At 38.0% G+C, this 19,534-nt stretch overlaps 1 protein-coding gene across 1 annotated transcript; it reads left to right on the plus strand.

Moving 5' to 3' along the window:
* Positions 1–5,782: 5,782 nt before the first annotated feature.
* Positions 5,783–19,492, plus strand: LOC135733313 (uncharacterized). Its single transcript, XM_065251747.2, has 7 exons — positions 5,783–7,196; positions 10,322–10,386; positions 10,500–10,734; positions 11,991–14,209; positions 15,241–15,450; positions 18,415–18,517; positions 18,599–19,492. Exons 1-6 carry the CDS (start codon positions 6,878–6,880, stop codon positions 18,514–18,516), a joined length of 3,150 nt encoding a protein of 1,049 aa, XP_065107819.1. The 5' UTR covers positions 5,783–6,877; the 3' UTR covers position 18,517; positions 18,599–19,492.
* Positions 19,493–19,534: the final 42 nt, after the last annotated feature.

Here is a 19,534-nt window from a genome sequence, read left to right on the forward strand (position 1 = left end):
CCAGCCTTGTGGAGGTGTACAATTTTGTCTCTAGTGTCTTTGGACAACTCTTTGGTCTTGGCCATGTTAGTAGTTGGATTCTTATTGATTGTATGGGGCGGACAGGTGTCCTTATGCAGCTAACAACCTCAAACAGGTGCATATAATTTAGGATAATAAATAATAAACTGTATCATACAAATAAATAGTTTTAAAAAAATCATACATTGTGATTTCTGGATTTTTTTAGATTATGTCTCTCGCAGTGCACATGCACCTACGATGACAATTTCAGACCCCTCCATGATTTCTAAGTGGAAGAACTTGCAAAATAGCAGGGTGTTCAAATACTTCTTTTCCTCACTGTATATATATATATATATATATATATATATATATATATATATATAGCTCAATGTAACTGATGGTAATAAATTAAACTTTGTTTTAAATTGTTACCAAAGTATTGTAAAATCAGCTTTTTCACAATGATGGGAAATTTATGTTTCTTACTGTTATTCATTAGAACTACGAGTGATTTTTAAGGCATATTTAGTGTAAGCACATTAACTCTAAATAATATTCATGTAACGTTTCTTTTTATTGTGGTGTTAAAAGCTGAGTGATGTCTACAACAAATAACTAACAATGTACATGGATACTTATGTACTTTCTTCAAGAACATTGTGTTGAGATCTTCAACCACAGCCGAGCTAATAGCTGAACCATGTCATGTGATCAGTTGAGTCATTCTGCACCCTGTTATCAACAACGGAGTTGTGTACATGTTGACAAAGGAAATGTATAGACTTGAATGTTCTGTAATGTGTTCTAGTTCCTCTGTTATAGTGATTTCTGGTGGAATTTTGACACATTTAATATTTACAGACCAAGGTAAACAGACAGGCCACAGCCATTTTGACAGGATGTAGTCCTCTATAGTCATCTCAGGTATTTATTTATTTTTATAATCAAAGGAATTTATTTGTTTGTATATATATGGTTTTATATTCGGCCTTATATATGGTTTTATATAAGCTCCTATCTGAGCTTAAAGTTACTGTAGATAAAGCTCTTATCGTTGGTGATTTTAATATCCATGTGGATAACTCAAAAGATGCTTTAGGACGTGCGTTTTTGGATGTTCTAAATTCTCTCGGTATTAAACAAAACGTGTCAGGGCCCACGCATACTCGTAAGCACACATTAGACTTAATTCTGTCACTCGGACTCAATATTAATGACATCGAAATATCACCCCAGAGCGATGCCGTTTCAGACCATTGCCTTGTGTCATACACAATACTTCTAGATAGGACCGCCCAGTCTACAACATGCTACAGATTAGCCAGAACAATAATTTCCACCACTAAAGATAGCTTTACTAGCACTCTTCCAGACCTGTCTCAAATGAAACATGTAGCAGATAACCGTGAAGATCTGGATATTATATTAGACAACCTGAACAACGTTTGCTCTAGCACGATGGATCCCGTTGCTCCCATTCGAAAAAAGAGAATCAAAGAAAAAACGCCAGCTCCATGGTATGACCATCATACTGCAGCCCTTAAAAAAGTAGCTAGAAAAATGGAAAGAAACTACCGAAACACAAAGTTAGAGGTATGGCGTTCAGAATGGAAAGAGAGTGTTCAACACTACAGACAGGCTATTAAAACCGCCAGATCTACCTATCTCAGTACGCTTATTAAAGAAAATCATAACAACCCTCGTTTCCTCTTTAGCACAGTTGCAAAACTGACTAGAAACAAAGAACAAACAGAAACCAATAGTAAACTCCAACACAATAGTAAAGACTTCATGAACTTCTTTACTAACAAAATTATGTTTATTAGGGAAAACATAGAAACTACACAAGCAGCTACCACTATACAAAATAGTACATTTACCACTAGTTTACCATACGAACATCTTGAGTCATTTGAACCTACTACAATAGAAGAGCTCTCTAAATTAGTAACATCATCTAAATCATCTTCCTGTATATTAGACCCCGTTCCAACAAAATTACTAAAAGAGGTATTTCATGTAGTGTCCGACACGGTACTTAATATCTTTAAATCATCGCTAGAATTAGGATACGTTTGAACAGCTTTCAAACTAGCAGTTATTAGACCGCTCATTAAAAAACCAAACCTTGACCGGGGAGATCTTAATAACTTTAGACCAATCTCAAATCTACCATTTCTTTCTAAAAAATTAGAAAAAGTAGTGGCAAGCCACAATTCATAGCGAATAATATTACATATGAAAAGTTCCAATCAGGATTCAGGCCCCACCATAGCACAGAAACAGCGCTGCTTAGAGTTACAAATGACCTCCTATTAACATCCGATCGTGGTGAAATCTCAATCCTTATATTACTAGACCTTAGTGCAGCCTTCGACACAATAGATCACAGAATCCTACTCAATAGACTAGAAAACTATGTTGGCATCAGTGGTCAGGCGCTAGCCTGGTTTAGATCGTATCTAACCAATCGATATCACTTTGTTTATGTAAATGAGGAAGAGTCCTATCACTCCCCCGTTAAATGCGGCGTACCTCAGGGATCAGTTCTAGGCCCTATCCTATTCTCGCTATATATGTTACCTCTAGGAGACATTATCAGGAAACATAACATAAGTTTTCACTGCTATGCGGATGATACCCAGCTTTACATCCCGTCACATCCGAGCGAAACACACCAGTTTGCTAAACTAACAGACTGCATTAGTGATATTAGGGACTGGATGGCGCATAACTTTCTTATGCTAAACTCCAATAAGACAGAGATACTTATTATTGAACCAAATCGCTCCAAACATAATATGTCAGATTACAAGTTGCCCATAGATGGCTGCACGGTGGTGCCATCTTCCACGGTTAAGAATTTAGGCGTAATGTTTGACAGCAATCTATCTTTCGATAGTCATATCTCCAACGTCTGTCGCACAGCATTCTTCCATCTTAGAAATATCTCAAAAATACGCCATATGCTGTCTGCATCAGATGCAGAAAAGCTTATCCATGCTTTTATGACCTCTAGAATAGACTATTGTAACTCGTTACTCGGGGGATGCAATGCAAATCAGGTAAACAAGCTACAGCTGGTTCAAAACGCCGCCGCAAGAGTGCTTACTCGTTCTAAAAAGTATGATCACATTAGTCCAATTCTGGCATCTTTACACTGGCTACCAGTTAAATATCGCATAAAATTTAAAATATTACTAATCACCTACAAAGCATTAAATGGCCGAGCGCCCTCGTATATTACAGAATTACTGTCAGAATACAATCCACCATGTAAACTGCGATCACAAAATTCTGGTTACTTAATTATCCCTAGAATATCAAAAGTGTCTAAAGGTGGTAGATCCTTTTCCTACTTGGCCCCTAAGCTCTGGAATGACTTACCAAAAAATGTTCGAGCATCAGACACAGTCGAGCAATTTAAATCTAAACTTAAGACATTCTTCTTTAACAAAGCATTCGCATAGAATGTCCAATAAATGTACTTTTTCCCGCAGTAGTTATTTTGTCTAGAACAAAGCACTCACATACCTCATATGGGTAATTTACTCTTGCCGCAATAGTTAGCCTGTCTGGAACCGAGCTGAATTAAACCACTATAATGTATGACACTTGCATTACATGCGAACGGCCCCTACGCTAATAGAATTCTGTTTTTGTCTCCCTGTCTCGTCCTCGACCCTGAGGACATTGAGACAAACAGACCCAGTTCCTGTTGCTGTGAAGGTCATCGAACCACTGATCTGTCCTTCAACGTGATGCCCAGCCGATGCGCGACCAACGACCGACCACCGGCTGAACCAGTTTAATCCGCTTACCCGCTTCCTATCCCTACCGTGTCTATATATATATATATATATATATATATTAATCTCTCCCTAGGGTTTTTTGTCCTTCTAGGAGTTTTTCCCACCGGGTTTTCTCCTAGGGGGGTTTTTTAGTCCCAGGGAGAGTCAGCCAACTTTGGCTTAACTTAGCACTTTACTGTATACGTGACATTATTAATACGCTCGCTTACACGGTTTATCCATAGCCGCTTTATTCTACTTCTTATACTATGTATTGATTTTCAGTGTTCTCTTCTACATCTACTCATGTAAAGCTGCTTTGCAACAATTGACAATTGTGAAAAGCGCTATATAAATAAAAAATTGAATTGTATGATGCTTTATCGTATGTAAATTTTTTAAAGCAGCTTGTCAATGCATACTAAACCCCAGTGAGTCCAAAGTGACGATGACCAGGGAAAACAAGTCAAGTCCATGAATATGTTATTTGCAAAAAGATCTGGGCCAGTCATGCTAGGTCTCATTAGTTTTCACCTTATCCCAAATACCAGCACTGTCTAAATTTGTACTGCATAATTTTCAAAAGCAAAATTTAAAGTGAGGTGAAAGGATGTTTTAGAATTCTATCTTTTTAAAACTTTCATGGTTGGTGCATTGTTGTAGATGACAATAAAATAATTTCACATCCTAAAGCTGGTGATGAACATATACCAGCAATTATACTAACCACAACTAGACTAATGGCAGGTTGTCCTTTAATGACATAGCAAAACTTTATAACAATTGATACTAGCTTCTCCATTTAATATTTCCAAATACTCTCTAGTAAGGTTTCTATTTAAAACATTTTACAGAATTTCACTGACTGTATACTTCACTTATTAACAATGTTTATTTCCCACATGTGAACATTTAGTAAAATAGGAAGTTTGCACCTGATGCTGGGAAAAAAGGTCAGTGTGACACGTTTGTGAGAAGCATCAATGTATTTAAGTGCATGGACATACGCCTCTGTAGTTGTATTTGGTTTCCCATAACTATATATATATATATGCAAGTGACACTGATGAAACTCTGTAGAGCACTCTGAGCTCAAGCCATACTAAATTAAACATTTCATTCTGAAGCTATATTGTATATGAGCCTAACTACTGGTCAGTTTATTGAAATGCCTTTAGAAATTATGTGAATTTATTTTTTAAAGGCTTTGGGGGAAACCATGTAAAATAATGCATGTTTTTGTATGTGTTTGCCAGGATCAGCATATATGACATTTTTAAACACATTTATGTAGCAGTAATGTGTGTGTGCCCCCTTTCAATGCACAAATAACCCCATATAATTAGAAAAATATGAATCTATAAAAAAATCTAAAAATTATATTTTTGTGAAAACATACTATACATACGTATATTGCTCTCAACACAATAGTTTATCTTATTTGTAATATTAATGTTTTAAATGGCAGGAGTGCCTTAAATAAAAAGTCTTTGTTCTCTTCATCATAATCCCAGTTTGATGCATATTTTACTGTGTATGCTATACACCTATTATCTACAGTGAGATGGATATAAATATAATAATTCTATCTTTATTTTAATTGTACAATTGGCTAACAATATAAAGAATAGCAACATACATAAATTTGTTGCACAATTCATGCATAAATAACGTATCAGAACATATATCGGCACACAAAAGATTCAGAGGAATACGAGAATGCGTTATGTCATATTTGTAAATAAGGAGATAAAATCTAAAAATCTGTCGAAAAGTAACAACGTTTTTCGCCTTATTGTCCTTTTTATTTGGATAAACTTGACACAAAGTAAGGTACAGCTGACGTCAACAACCTATCTTCATGTAGGGAAAAAGTAGGGAAAACAGCATCTGAGTGACAACCGAAAGGACCAATGGCAGCGTTCGCAGTCGCTAATCTTTAAAGAGTTCACCAATAGGCGTCGCGTAAGGAGGGGGAGAGGCAATTGGGCGTCGAAGCGAAGTTAGGTTGACGAATGGCAACCAACAGAGGGCTACGAGTTAAAAATTGGATTATTTGATCATCTGACTGGTTTTAACGTTACGCGAACGTACACGGGGCAAAATAAGGACAACTCGTGGATGATATTGTTGATTCCAGAGGCCGTTACGCATTTGGATGTGTTTCAGGAAGACCCCCTCGTTTCGCGCATAGGTCGCGCGACAGATTAGCTGCGGCGTGCTGAAACCGAGTTCAAGAAATCACAAGTTGCACGCGCGAGAGGAAGACCCTCGCGAGCGATTGTTACTGTTAACTTACCCGCGGAAATATTTGGATGAGTTCAGTGGATCTGATATTATGACGTAGTTGGCGTTTCGGCATCAGTGACACATGGTTGCCTCAAATGTTGTTATATTTGAAGAAAGAGGCCTTTAAAGTACCTGGATAAATAATAATTTTATATTTATGGGCGGCAGCCCCTGCATTTTTGACAGTGAGGGTATCATGCCGTTTGTCACGGGACGATTGTATCTTGTATAACTGCATACTTCAGTTTCACAGGACAACCAGTCACTACTATGGAGAAACTTTAAAATACGATCTGATCCCGTATAACTTATGTTTATTTTTTTAATTTATTTGTGTAACTATGGTCGGGATTGACTTATGGCTTTTGATTGTGGAAATTGTTCCTCTTTGTTGATCTCAACGTTATCTGGATTAGCAGTCTTTCACGTTTGATAAGATGTGATGGCGCATCATAAAGCACCAAAGATGATGGACTTGTAAAATGCTGCTAATGCTTCTTAATAACAACTTGAAATTCGAATATCTTAAGTGAGACCGTCTTATTTATTGTTGATTGTAATTAATTTAATATTAATTTGATATGCTACTTCAATATGAAATTTGAGAATTTGCTATGTGTCACTCCATCAGTTTGATTTTAACATATGATAAAAAAGACTTTATAGACTTAAAAGCATCTCTGATTTCTATGTCGGTGAATGAGCCTAAGCTAAAAAGTTGTCGTATTTAGAGGGAAAAATCACAAACGAGTTGCACTGAAAGTATAAGTGTCATCCCGGTAAAAAAAAATATGGCCAGTCAGTGCACTCACAACGCGCATTCTGATGACACCTTTCGTTCTACTAAACTCACAGTTCACGAGCAGCAGGAACGCGCGGGCTGTGTAAACGGCGGCAGCGCGCCCGTCAAGTCTTCGGCTTTCTTTGAGGTCATCGGCGGCTGTCTTTACCGCAAAAAGTTGGAAAGGGGGTTCGTCCAGTATCGCGAGGTGCTGGCTGAAGACAAGCGACTCCAGTCCATAGACATCTTTCATAAGAAGAGACAGGACAAGTCGCACCACACCCTGGAGGACACGTACAGACTGGTGGCCGAGCAATATTGGTGGGAAGGTTTGTATTTTTCTTTATTCTATTCTATTTTATCAACATTTTTTATACAATCACGATATCATTGCTCATTAAAATGGTAGTAAACACTGAACTTGGTCGTGTTTGGTTGAAACGTTTGTCCTGCTATATGGTGGAATCTTATCAGTCTCAAAATTTATGAAAATGTGTGGCATTTGTTATTCGGTATATACACTCAGAAAGTGACACAGAATATGAAATCACGATAGTGTGAAAAATCGTTTGGCTCTTCTAAATCCAAATTTTGTCACAATGTTGGGTCTACACAGCTGAAAGAAAACAGGATGCAAAGTTTAATGTGGCTCTGATATGGCTTTAACAAAGGAGCAAGGCTGTATCAGTGCCGCATTTGTGATTGTATTTACTAAACATCGTATTTATATAATAAAGGCTTAAATTAGACTTAAAAAAAACAAGACTGCTGCATACAGTAACTACATGAAACATATTTTCTGTAAAGGGACCTCAACTTTAAATTTAGCTGCCCAATAAAATGAAACTAAAGATTGTGTGTGTTTTATAATAATTGTTAAATGCTGGCATAAAGATAACCATAGATGTCATACTTAAACATTTTTACACTTTAATAGGCTCTTCGTGTGCTATGGTCTATATACATTTAAAGGGATAGTTCACCCAAAAATGAAAATAATTTCATTAATGACTCACCCTCATGTCGTTCCAAACTCAAACAGTTGGTCAGTTAGAATGTGTTGAAGCATCGAAAAAAAAATTTTGGTCCAAAAATTACGACTTTATTCAGCATTGTCTTCTCTTCCGCGTCGGTTTTGAAGCGCATGCGAGAGACTAAAGTCACGTGACTGCAGTGATGCGGATGACGTGTTATCCTCAGACATGTTTGTGAAGTTGTTTTTGCGTCTCCCTCATGCGGCTTTCACATAGGATGCGGTGTGCGCTGCGCTCGCCGCTGGGTTCGGCGCAGCCAAGCGATTTGTGCTCTGATGGCCAGACCAAAGTAGGCGGGGTTTTCAATAAATTACTACAGTGTTTATATTTGCGTTAAATAGTCGACGAGGAATACAGAGACTGATGTTGCTCATCTCCATTTCACGTAACCTTAAGCATACCTACAACAAGCTGCTTGACTTAAACCACACCTAACATGCCAACTTGAATTGCTTACGTGTTTCCATGACACAGCTTTCCTTCCGATGTCTCTGTAGGAGCATAAACTTGTATTATAAAGCTCTGAGAATCCCGAGTATAAGCTTTCGTCCATTTTGCTTGTTTGGATGCCCCATTTCTATTGGCCGCGCGGGTAATCGTCACAGAGCGCAGCGCAAAAGTTAAACTATTTTGAACTTTGACCGCGGCGTGAGCGCAAGCTGCGCTCCGCTGCGCTCGCGCTTTGCTCGGCGCAACAAAAACTCGCCCTCGCGCGGCGCAAGCCATTGAAATGAATGGGTTTCATAGCGCAGCGTAGCGCACACCGCTTCCTATGTGAAAGACCCATTAGACTGTAGACGAAGCCTGGGCACACAAAAAAAAAACAGCTGGGGCGCACCAGATAACAGGTCAGCCACGTCGTACGTCATTTGTTTACGATTACAATCACGATACCATTGCTTATTAAGTCACATGACTTAAGTCTTGTGCATGCGCTTCACAACAGACGTGATAATTAAAGTCGTAATTTTGGTTATTTTTGGACCAATATGTATTTTCAATGCTTCAACACATTCTAACTGATAGAAAATAAAACATCTTAAACTGGGTTCCGAAGATGAACGGAGGTCTTACAAGTTTGGAATGACATGAGTCATTAATGACATTATTTTCATTTTTTGGTGAACTATACCTTTAACCTCAAAATCTTTGTGTTTTAGCTATATCTTTGCATTGTCTGTGGTTTAGCATTATGAGAGTGCTTAAAAACATTACATTTTTGCATGCAGTCTTTAATGGTAGACAGGGGTGGTGTAGCTTTGTGGTTAAAGGTCCAGGCTGTTAACTGAAAGATTGTAGGCTAAAATGGGGTCATCCATGAGCTATCATCATTACGCAGGACATTTAATCTTAGATAGGATAACTGAAGCTCTTATAAGTAAAGTGTAAGTCAATAAAGCTTTAAAGGCACAATGCTTTAAGTTGAGGTGGAACACTGGCCAAAATCATCCTTGAAACCATTTGGCAATCAGATTATTGGTTGTCGAACTTCATATTTATATCCAAAAAAAAAAAAACTACACCACTGATTACATGCCATATTTCATGGCATACATTTTAGAAATTGATGTTCAACCAGTTGTTGCTGGCAGTAATGATTCTTGAACACAAAGGCTACATAATGTATGGTGCATTTATTACAGTAACAGCCACCTGAATATAACAGGTTAAGGAATAGAGGTCAGAACAGTCATGTATGTTTGACCTGGTAACATTTTAGTTAACAGCCACATCCTAAAACTAAGCTAAACGGTCCACAGACCTCTGAGAGCTTATTGGAGGAAAGTGCATGTCTTTTGTCTTTTAAATGACATTAAAATGCTTTACGTTTTTATTGCATGTACAGTATGTTTTGATGGGAGTTTTACAATGAGTTTTCTGTTCTGCTTCATGTTTGCATTGAATTGCAACATAAGCAATTTCTCAATACATCTCCTTGGGTTGAACTGCTGAGTGTTTTACCCATACCACAAAATGCTTGTTTGTTTATTCCCTTACATATTGTATGAATGAAGCATCTTAATGATAATCATGTTTCCATTTTTACCATAAAATGGAATTGTTATAGTAACAAATGCTATTATATCCATGCCAGAAATTGATATCATTTTGAAAATTAATGTGTCTGATTTTGTTCATTGACAGCAGGGTTATTAGCAGTGTTTGTTTATAAAACAAAGTTAAAATTGATTTGTGGTTTACAGATGCTACAGTGTTTTTGAATTGTATTTTCACTTACAAAATAACCATTTGAATACTTCAACACAGACTTGCAATCATCATCTTTTTGAATATTTTTAAAGCCCAGGTTTGCTATACATTTAGTAACATAGTATTGTAAAGAAGTGGTCACTGGTTTTTGCTCTGTCAAATAAACAGAAGTCTTATGATTTTGATAAGCTGTGTTGTTTTCTTTTCAGGAATGTATTTTCAGGTTAGAGACTTTGTCCTCAGTTGTGAAGAATGTCGGTCAGAGAGATCAGAGGTAAGATATTCATAGTCATAATGGGATAGTCATAAATTGAACTTTGTATTTGTCTTCTAATCTTTTTTTTTAAATCTCACTCATCTTTCTTTCTTTCTTGTCCACATCTCAAGTGTTCAGATGTAGGACTTGTCTCCAGGATGGTGAAATCACATAGTCATGAAATTTTAAATAAGTTGAATAGCCAACGGGAAGCTGGGCTCTTTTGTGACATCACACTGAAGACCGGTGGTGGGCAGTCTTTTGTCGCTCACAAGGCCGTTCTTGCAGCAGTAAGCGAGTACTTTCAAGAGTTATTTACTGAAATGGACTCGGCCACTGACCCTCAGTCGGATGTAGACCTCACAGGTATGAATGCGATAAATTGTCAAGACAATTCAAATTCACTTGTTGCCCACACTTACATTAATTTAAAAAGCTTTTCTAAATGCTGCTTTTTGGAGGTTTACTCTTTTCTTGTTGCAGGGGTCCAACAATCATGTAAAACTTGACTGATTTAATATCATGGGAAATAATAAAATTGTATTTTTTTACATATACAGCCTCAGAAAAAAATTATGAGACCATTTCAATGGTCCTTTTCAGTTTTTTTAGATTTACTATTTATAGGTATGTGTTTAATTAAAATGATCATTTTTTATTCTGTCAACTATCAACAACATTTCTGCCAGACTCTTTATAAAAATATATATAAATAATGTTTTATTTGCATTTATTTACTGAAAATAGAAATAGTGAAAACATGGTCAAATTATCAAAAAGTCTGAGTTTCTGAAAACAAGTTCAAATACATTTCTCAACAACAAAATACTAATGTTTTACATGTATTTTAGGAAAAATTCAGTCAATGATTTTCAGTCACATCTTTTATAGGTCTTGTATGTTCTCAGTCTTTTGCATTTGCGGTTTTGTTTTAATTCAACAGACACTGGACTGAAATGGTCACAATACATCTAGAAATGATTTAAAGTCAAAACTAAAGTGGCCTCTTAATTTTTTCTGTGGCTGTATCGTGCTTTTTATTTTTGTGTTGGAAGATATTTGCACAATAAAATCTTATTTTTCTAAAAATTAGTAAAGTAATCTATCTCCCAAGGATGTAAACAACAAAAATAAAATTTTAGATTTGAATTTAGAGGTTTATTTAAAAGTGAAGAGTTCAGATACAAAAGCTGCTAAACGTCAGATCATGACCGAATCCTTTCAGTGCGTATTATTTTTATCAAATACTTTAAATCTGCTTAATTCCAGCCTCAGGCCATTCAGAAACCCAGATTTGTTGACAGAATCCGTCAAACGGCACAATGTATAAAGAGGTTTACAGAATTTCCTAAATATTAGGATATTTGACCTTTTTAACTTTATTTAGGAAGGACAGTGAAGAGTGACTGGAGGCTTTAAGAACTGGAAATTTTTGCATGTACAATTCAATTACTGATTGATAACCTTTTCATTGGCATTGAAGTGAAATTAACCTAAACAATAAGAGCTTGATAAAAAAATGCTCATTGTCAGATGCATTTGCATTCTATGATATTACCTTTGTTTCTTGAATTTAATTCTGCAAGTCATTAATCATTTATAATTTTTTATTTGTATTATAGGTTTCAGCGAGCAAAGTTTGCTTGCTTTACTAGAGTTTTCTTACACCTCCACGCTAAATCTGAACCTGGACAGTTTAACAGAGGTTAGTGCCATGGCCCGTCATCTGCGCATGTGGCCTGCCCTTGAGGCCTGTTCTGCTATTAAAAGAGAACGAGAGACTTGTCAGCCATTTTCCAAAATGCATAGTACTGCTGGTGATTCAAATTCAAAAAGTGGAACTTTCAGGACAGGCCACGTTTCAACTCCAAAAGGAAAGGTGGGACTCAAAAGGAGGAGAGAAGATGAGGAACAATGTGGCTCTGGGTCTTCCTGGAACTCCGAAGTGCAATATATAGAGCACACTGTTGATAAGGCGACAGGTGAAACAGAAACCTTAAACACTGAGTTTCAGTGCCAAGCTCCTTCCAGTTTTTATGCTGAGGAAAACAGCTTTCCATGCAGCCCAACTCGACGAATGAAGCTTATGGACTTTAAGTCCCCATCTTGCAAGAAAAAGCTGTCTTCTCGTCCCACACCTTCAGTTATCTCGTCCTCTCCGTGCACCTCAACTCGTTCTTCCTCTCCATCACGACGCCTGCTTCGTTCCTCACCTGGCGCTGCCCTTGCTTTGCGTAGACTCCTGCCTAAAATTGACCTCTCTACCAAGAGAAAAAGGAAGACCTCTTCCTATCGGACATATAAGTCCCAGTCTGAATTTTCAGTGACTCCATCCCAATCTCAGGCAACCTCTTTAACTCATATAACCTCAGTAAAGGAGGAAGATCTGGAGCAAGATGTATGTAACACAATCCCTCAGGATGAGGTGCACAGCCCCCGTGCTCAGGAGAAATACAGACTTCTCAGTTTTCTTGGTTTGCAGAGGAAGTCTCTGGTGCCTGGTCCAGAGGAACATTCTGGTTGGGGGCAGAAGAAACGGCTTAGGAAATTAAAAGTCAGTGATTATTCACTCACAGCTCGACGTAAACCGCGTTCGCAAGATGTTGCAGTGGGTCTTGGAACAAGTTTAGGGGCACTTGTAGCAGTTACTCCATCTCTGTCCCTCTGTGACATGAGCAGAATGGATTTACTGAACAGACCAATGAAAGCAGAACCTCAAGACCCATGGAACAGGTCCAAAAGGAAAAGACATGGTCCTGCAGGACAAGCTGTTCAGCCAAGTACGAGGACTACACGTAGCAGGTCATTGTTCCAGACAGATTCCAGTGTAACTGATCGACCACTCAGACGCCACAACAAAAATCAAGATAAAACATCACCCCATTCTCAAAGGAGAGGTAGAGTACCAGCACATGATGCCTCTTCCCCTTCAAAAAGGATGCTCAGGATAAAACAGGAACCTGCTGAGAGTGCGATCCTACAACCTATTCATCGTAGAAATACTGCCTACCATCATCCTGCAATGCTAAACCCTCCTAAACGTAGGGGCCGGCCACCAGCAGATCGCACAGTAAGAGTGGCCACAACAAAGTCTCAGCACACAAAACCATACAAACTTGGGCGTCCCCCAAAACAGAAACCAAAAAGTTCGAAACAAATTGAAATGAAAACAAAAAGCAACCACGCTACAGGAATGCCACAAGCAAAGCATAGCAGAACCGAAAGAGGAACACAGGTAAAAGAGAACAGAAAATCTAAAGAACTTGCCAACAGAAAAGAGAACCCAGAGGTTCAATATGGTGTCATTAACTGGGACATTTCCAACACCAACCATCAGCATCTTCACAACCATCCCCTTTACAAAACCATAAAGGAAGAGCCAGCAGACCCCCTGCCTCTAACCCAACCATTTACAACTTCCGATTCCTCAGATTTGGGTAAGCGCCAAAGCAAACCACCCGTCAAACTGTTAGATCAAGGTTTCCTCTTTGGCTTCTGTCGGCCACCAAGTGGCATCAAACGGGAGGAGGAAAGCGTAGACATCTACCTGACTCGGTCTGTCTCTCATGGAAGAAGTTCCCAGGGGATTTCATCACCTGGTATGGAGAGAAGAGATAGGGTGAGGTCCAGGATAATGCCAGATCGAACGGGTCTAAACGGGCCTCACTGGGCTGGACTTGGTAACAGGTCGTCACCCTTTTCTCAGAGGGTTGCTGCTCAAGTGAAAACGGAGAAAGATGAAACAAGTGTGTCCCGAAGGTCAAACGTTTGCAGAGTTTCTAAACGCCCAAAAGTCAGCAAAAGGAGCTGTAAGGTCAAGAAAGAACCAACAACGACAAAGGTAAAATGTCGTTGAAATGTAGTTGTGTTACAAACAAGTGTTGCATACCTTATGTTAACTTGTTTAGGGTAGAAGTAGTGAATGGAATCAGATTTAAACTAAAATGAGATGGGGGCGATTTTGCGGACAGGGATTAGCTTAAGCCAGGACCAGGCCTTAGTTTATTTGGGAAATACATCCAGTTTTAACAAACATGCATTACTTAAAAACATTACTTGTGTGCATTTTGAGGCAAACAAATGGCACTGATAATATTTTAAGATATGTCAGTGCAAGTTGTTTTCAGTTTGGACAGCTCTTACATTTAATTTAGGGCCAATCTCATTTCTCTGTCTTACCCCTTCCCCTTTGTCTTCGTCTTCCCCTTGCCCCTCGAAACCGAGTAAAGGGGAAAGGGGTAAGACAGATCGTTTGTCTAAAAAATGAGACACCACTTGATTACCATTTGTGTCACCTTCCCTTGCCGCTAACTGGCTGCTACGTAAACAGACAAGCATTGACAAACAAAGAAGATGCCGTTGTCTCAGGTTGTGGTATCGATTGCCTGAGCGGAGCTCAACAAATAGCGCATAACTTAGCTGCTAACTAGCGCCTTAACTAGCGATTCAAAACAAAAACATTAAAATTAAAACCTCTTGAACATTTTATTTAAAGTATCATAAAACATGAGTGTCATAATATAATCGCAATTAAACTGCAGAAAATAATGTTACTTTCATCTGTGCGACTCCTTGACAGTTCGACGTTCATCAATAAAACGTCTTGATGCTGGCTCTCCTGAGATATTCCTACGTTAACGTTTACCCCTCTCTTTCAAGTGTGGTCCTTATCACACTTCGTTTCAAGGGCTATGTATCCCTACGCCTTGGCCCTAGCCCTTGATCAAACTGAGAATTGAGACACCACTTCGCCTCACATGAACGCTCAAAACCGTGGGGAAGGGGTAAGACAGAGAAATGAGTCTAGGACTAGTCTAATCCCTGTCCGGGAACGCTCCTCATAATGTCTTAAACTATTTTCTGTTTTTGTAGAATGTAAACAAGCTACTTCCTCTGAGCAGTCGCCGGTCTATTCTACTGGAATCTATCCGACGGGCACGTCTCAAACGTCTACAGGATCCTAAAGGTCAGGCTTCAAGTGGAGCACATGCTTGCCTGCAGTGCAGAGCCTCATACAGGGATTGCGATGCCCTCATCATGCATCGTGTCAGGCACATTGAAGGCAAACAATGGCCTTGCCCGGTATGTATCATGTCTTTTGAGCATGTTTACTGTTTAGGCTTTAGTCAAATTAGTAGTGTTGCGAGATATGCCCCATAGTGAGATCGCCGATGCATGATAGTTTTAAGGGGCGGGGCAATAGTTTACTCATTTGTAAATTTTTTTCATTTTCTACACGTTTATGACAAGTCAATGGATTGGTGGACAAAAACACTGTCATGACCGCAACCTTCTTAAATATGATGCCATTAATCCGAGGCATTATTGATGCCCAGGCACCCTAAAATTTCTTATGTGCCAGGAAGCAGAAACAACTCACTCACTGATTTTAAACCCCTGCGCAAACTCTCTAGTGCAAGGAAATGACAAAGCTGCGCACGTTACACCTCAGGTGCAAGGAACAGTCAGAGATGCGCAAGTTTAGGTGGGAGAAAAACTTTGAGCATAGCACATTACAGGTGAAAGGAAGAGTCAAAGACAGGTGCATTACAAGCTCAGGTGTGAGGAAGAGTCAAATACACAAGTTAAGGTGGGAGAAAAACTTTGAGCAGAGCATATTACAGGTGAAAGGAAGAGTCAAAGACACGTGCATTACAAGCTCAGTTGTGAGGAAGAGTCAAATACACGCGCATTACAAGCTCAGGTGTAAGGAAGAGTCAGTTTTTTGAGAGGCGATATATTATCATAGTGTTTACTTGTGTGTTTGTTTGCAAAAAATAAATATCATTAGTATTTTAGCAGATCGCGATTGCCTCTCTTATTTTTGTCTGTCTCGGAAGAATGGCACATGCAGCTCAGGGTCCACGTTTGCGCGCATGTGCACACACACAGAGAGAGAGAGAGAGAGAGAGAGGGTAGCAATGTGCATCGAAATTCTTAGGCATAAAATCTGTTTTAGCCCGTGCAGGACTTTACAATGCGTCTCATGCTATATCCAATACTCGTCGCATGGTTGTAGTATGTTTTCACTAAATACTACAATAAATACGTCAAGTCTGACCACTGGAAGTATCGTACATGTACATGTAAAAAGCAGCATTTTCGCTCACACACCTTTCATTGACATCCATATATAACTTTTTCCTCTGATTTCTAATAAAAAAATAACTTTCTCAATCCTCAACAGATTTTTACAATCCAGGTATTTTTGTGAATGGAAATGTCTGCTCTGTCTAGTCACGTAATACATTTTGAGCTTTTTTTGTTATCATACCTAGAGAGACAGGCCAGGCCAAGAGAAAGCTACTCATGCAAATTTCGTGATTTTCTGGTGAATACATACAGTTTGAAATGTAGTGAAGCTGGGATTTATACTGAACAATTACTATTAGCTGTTTAAAATTGAAATGCATATTTATAATGTTTATTTATGTTTTAAATATTTAGAATATTCTTTTATTTCTTATATTTCAGTTTTATATTAATATTTTTTATATTAATATTCTTAAAAAACTAAGTTGTGTTTTTAGAAAGCTTGTTCGTGGATTATTATGCTGTTTTGTTGTCATATCTAATCGGTGACATAAAATGGTCTTAAAGGACAAGTTCGGTATTTTAGACTTAAAGCCCTGTTTTCAGATTGTTTATGGTGAAATAGAATGGTTCTGACTGAAATTTCGACATGAATTGTCACGTGTTTTCACGTGTTTGTGTTTCAGCTCAGACCTCTACAATGTGTTTAATGGTGCACTGGAACAATCCTTCCTAAAATGCATTAAACTTTCGTTTACAAAGACGTGAAACTCACCGAGTGGTCAGGGGTGTTCACTGGTATGCTCACACAAAAATCGCTCCAAAAGACGCATTCCAACAGGTTTTATCGTAGTTTTTGCCAACTCCATTGACTTGTATTAGATGTGCTGTGAGGTACGGTATTACTCCGCGCCGGGAACTTTGTTTCTATTCTTGCAATTGGCAATGGCGGATAAGCGCCACCACCTGGGCTGGAGTGTCTATTATTCAAGCTCTAAGCGGAAGAATGTACGGGTGTGAGGCGTTTGGAAAAATAAGTCCACAAGTTAACGACGAATGCTAAAACAGCTGTTGGAAAGCATCTTTTGCAGCAATTTTTGTGTGAGCATATCAGTGAACACCCCTGACCACTCGGTGAGTTTCACGTCTTTGTAAACGAAAGTTTAATGCATTTTAGGAAGGATTGTTCCAGTGCACCATTAAACCCATTTTAGAGGTCTGAGCTGAAACACAAACACGCGAAAATTCTCAGGGCAGCCGCAAATGTCGAAATTTCAGTCAAAACCATTCTATTTCACCATAAACAATCTGAAAACAGGGCTTTAAGTCTAAAATACCAAACTTGTCCTTTAAAAAGACAATACTATCGCCTATCGCCATTAAATCTGGGGCAAATAACCTATGAAAAGTAGCTATCGTGACAGGCTTACGCGCATTACAACCTCAGATGCCAGGAAGAGTCAGAGACATGCACATTACAAGCTCTCTTGTATGAAGAATAGCATGCAGTTCGTGTTTGTGTCAAATGCGGGTAATGCGGGAATGTTAATGTGAATCTATGATGATATTAATAATGACATAACAATCATTTAAATTATAATATAACCAGCCTATCACTCAAATAACTCTCGTCAGCACAACCCCACATATTAGGCCACTTAAGTAGTTTTTACAAACATACTTACAAAAAAACAATACTGGTGTGCATCTTGAGACAAAACAATGGCACTGATATATGTTAAGATATGTCAGTACAAGATGTTTTTAAATTAAGGCAGCTCAAACCTGCATTTTAGTCTGGGACTAGAATAAGCCCTGCCTGGGAAACAGACCCATAATGTTGCAGAGCTCATGTTGACAAAGCTTGTGATATTTTCAGGTTTCCGTCTAAATATAATTTCCTCTAGCAGAAGTTATAAAAAAGCGTCTCAAAAAGCATAACACCTGTGTGCCTTTCCCACTCTGGCTTTTTATTCCTATTATTTTGTTTCTTTATATATTTTTCTCTTGCAGCTGTGCAGTAAGACTTTCTTCAGACAAAGAAATGTAAGGAATCATATAAGGACGCATAATCCCAAACTCTACAAATGTCGCCAATGCATTGCTGCTCACTGAGGTAAAATACCCACATTTATACAGTATGCAAAAAAATCTCAATAATATTACCATGATTAAATAATGTTTGTCAACTCTTTAGGTTCAAAAGCCACAGGATGAAATGAAGAGGAGCGAAACTTTGTTTCTTGTAATATTTACGCTGTAAATACCAAGAATCTGTGATGTGTATGAAAATGAGGGTCAATTTATTAATGTAAATAATATCATTATGTTTTAAATTGTGTCTTTTCCTTCACAATAATTGTTATTTAAATGACTAAGCTGAAGTCGCTTTTCAATTGATACAGATGTGTTGAACCCGAACTTGAACCCATTATGTTTTTTCTCAGGGGGGCGGAGCTTGATGGTTAAACTGATATATGTATAATGAGAATTGTGTAGAATGGTTTAAATTTGTTACTACTAATGTACTTACTACAATTGTTATTACTATTGTTATGATTATTTTTTATAAATGGCATAATCTTGAGTGCACTTAATTGTTAGCTTTGTTTTGAAACCTAAGAAAGATGCGATGTACTGGGATGTACTTGAATGGAGTGGAGCTGGTGAACAGCCCTCAATGTGTGGCTTTATGGCAACGTTTTAGAAAAACCAGTTAGAGAAATTTGAGTCTCAGAGGAATTTTTAAATGAAGGTTAGGTAAATTATGTTAGCGATCTTTTATCACGAAAAGGTTAACTTGGAAATACACCGTTTTGTGAAAACATTTGACTACAGCTTTTCAAACCAGTGACTGTGTCTTTCAGATAAGGGAATCCCAAAATGTTTAATGTGATTTTTCCTTTTCTCCTCCTTTGGATAATTCCTTGTCAGACTTTTTATGCATAGCTTTCTTTAACGTACAATGCAATGAACTTATATGAAGTTTTAAATGTCAAGGTGTGTTTTGTCTGAAAAGACAGTTTAAAATGTAAAACGACCAAATAGCCATATAAATAAATTTAGCGTTTTAAAATTGTAACTGTGTTTGTACTTCTTGAAATACACAAAAAAAATGAGTGCATGTTTTTAA

The sequence above is a fragment of the Paramisgurnus dabryanus genome, chromosome 15 (assembly GCF_030506205.2).
Source record: "Paramisgurnus dabryanus chromosome 15, PD_genome_1.1, whole genome shotgun sequence".
NCBI lineage: Eukaryota > Metazoa > Chordata > Actinopteri > Cypriniformes > Cobitidae > Paramisgurnus > Paramisgurnus dabryanus.

Coding starts and splice junctions, on each gene's coding strand:
- LOC135733313 (XM_065251747.2), top strand. CDS start 6,878: ATGGCCAGTCAGTGCACTCACAACGCGCATTCTGATGACACCTTTCGT. Junction 7,197..10,321: donor CGAGCAATATTGGTGGGAAG/GTTTGTATTTTT, acceptor TTTTCTTTTCAG/GAATGTATTTTCAGGTTAGA. Junction 10,387..10,499: donor GTCGGTCAGAGAGATCAGAG/GTAAGATATTCA, acceptor CCACATCTCAAG/TGTTCAGATGTAGGACTTGT.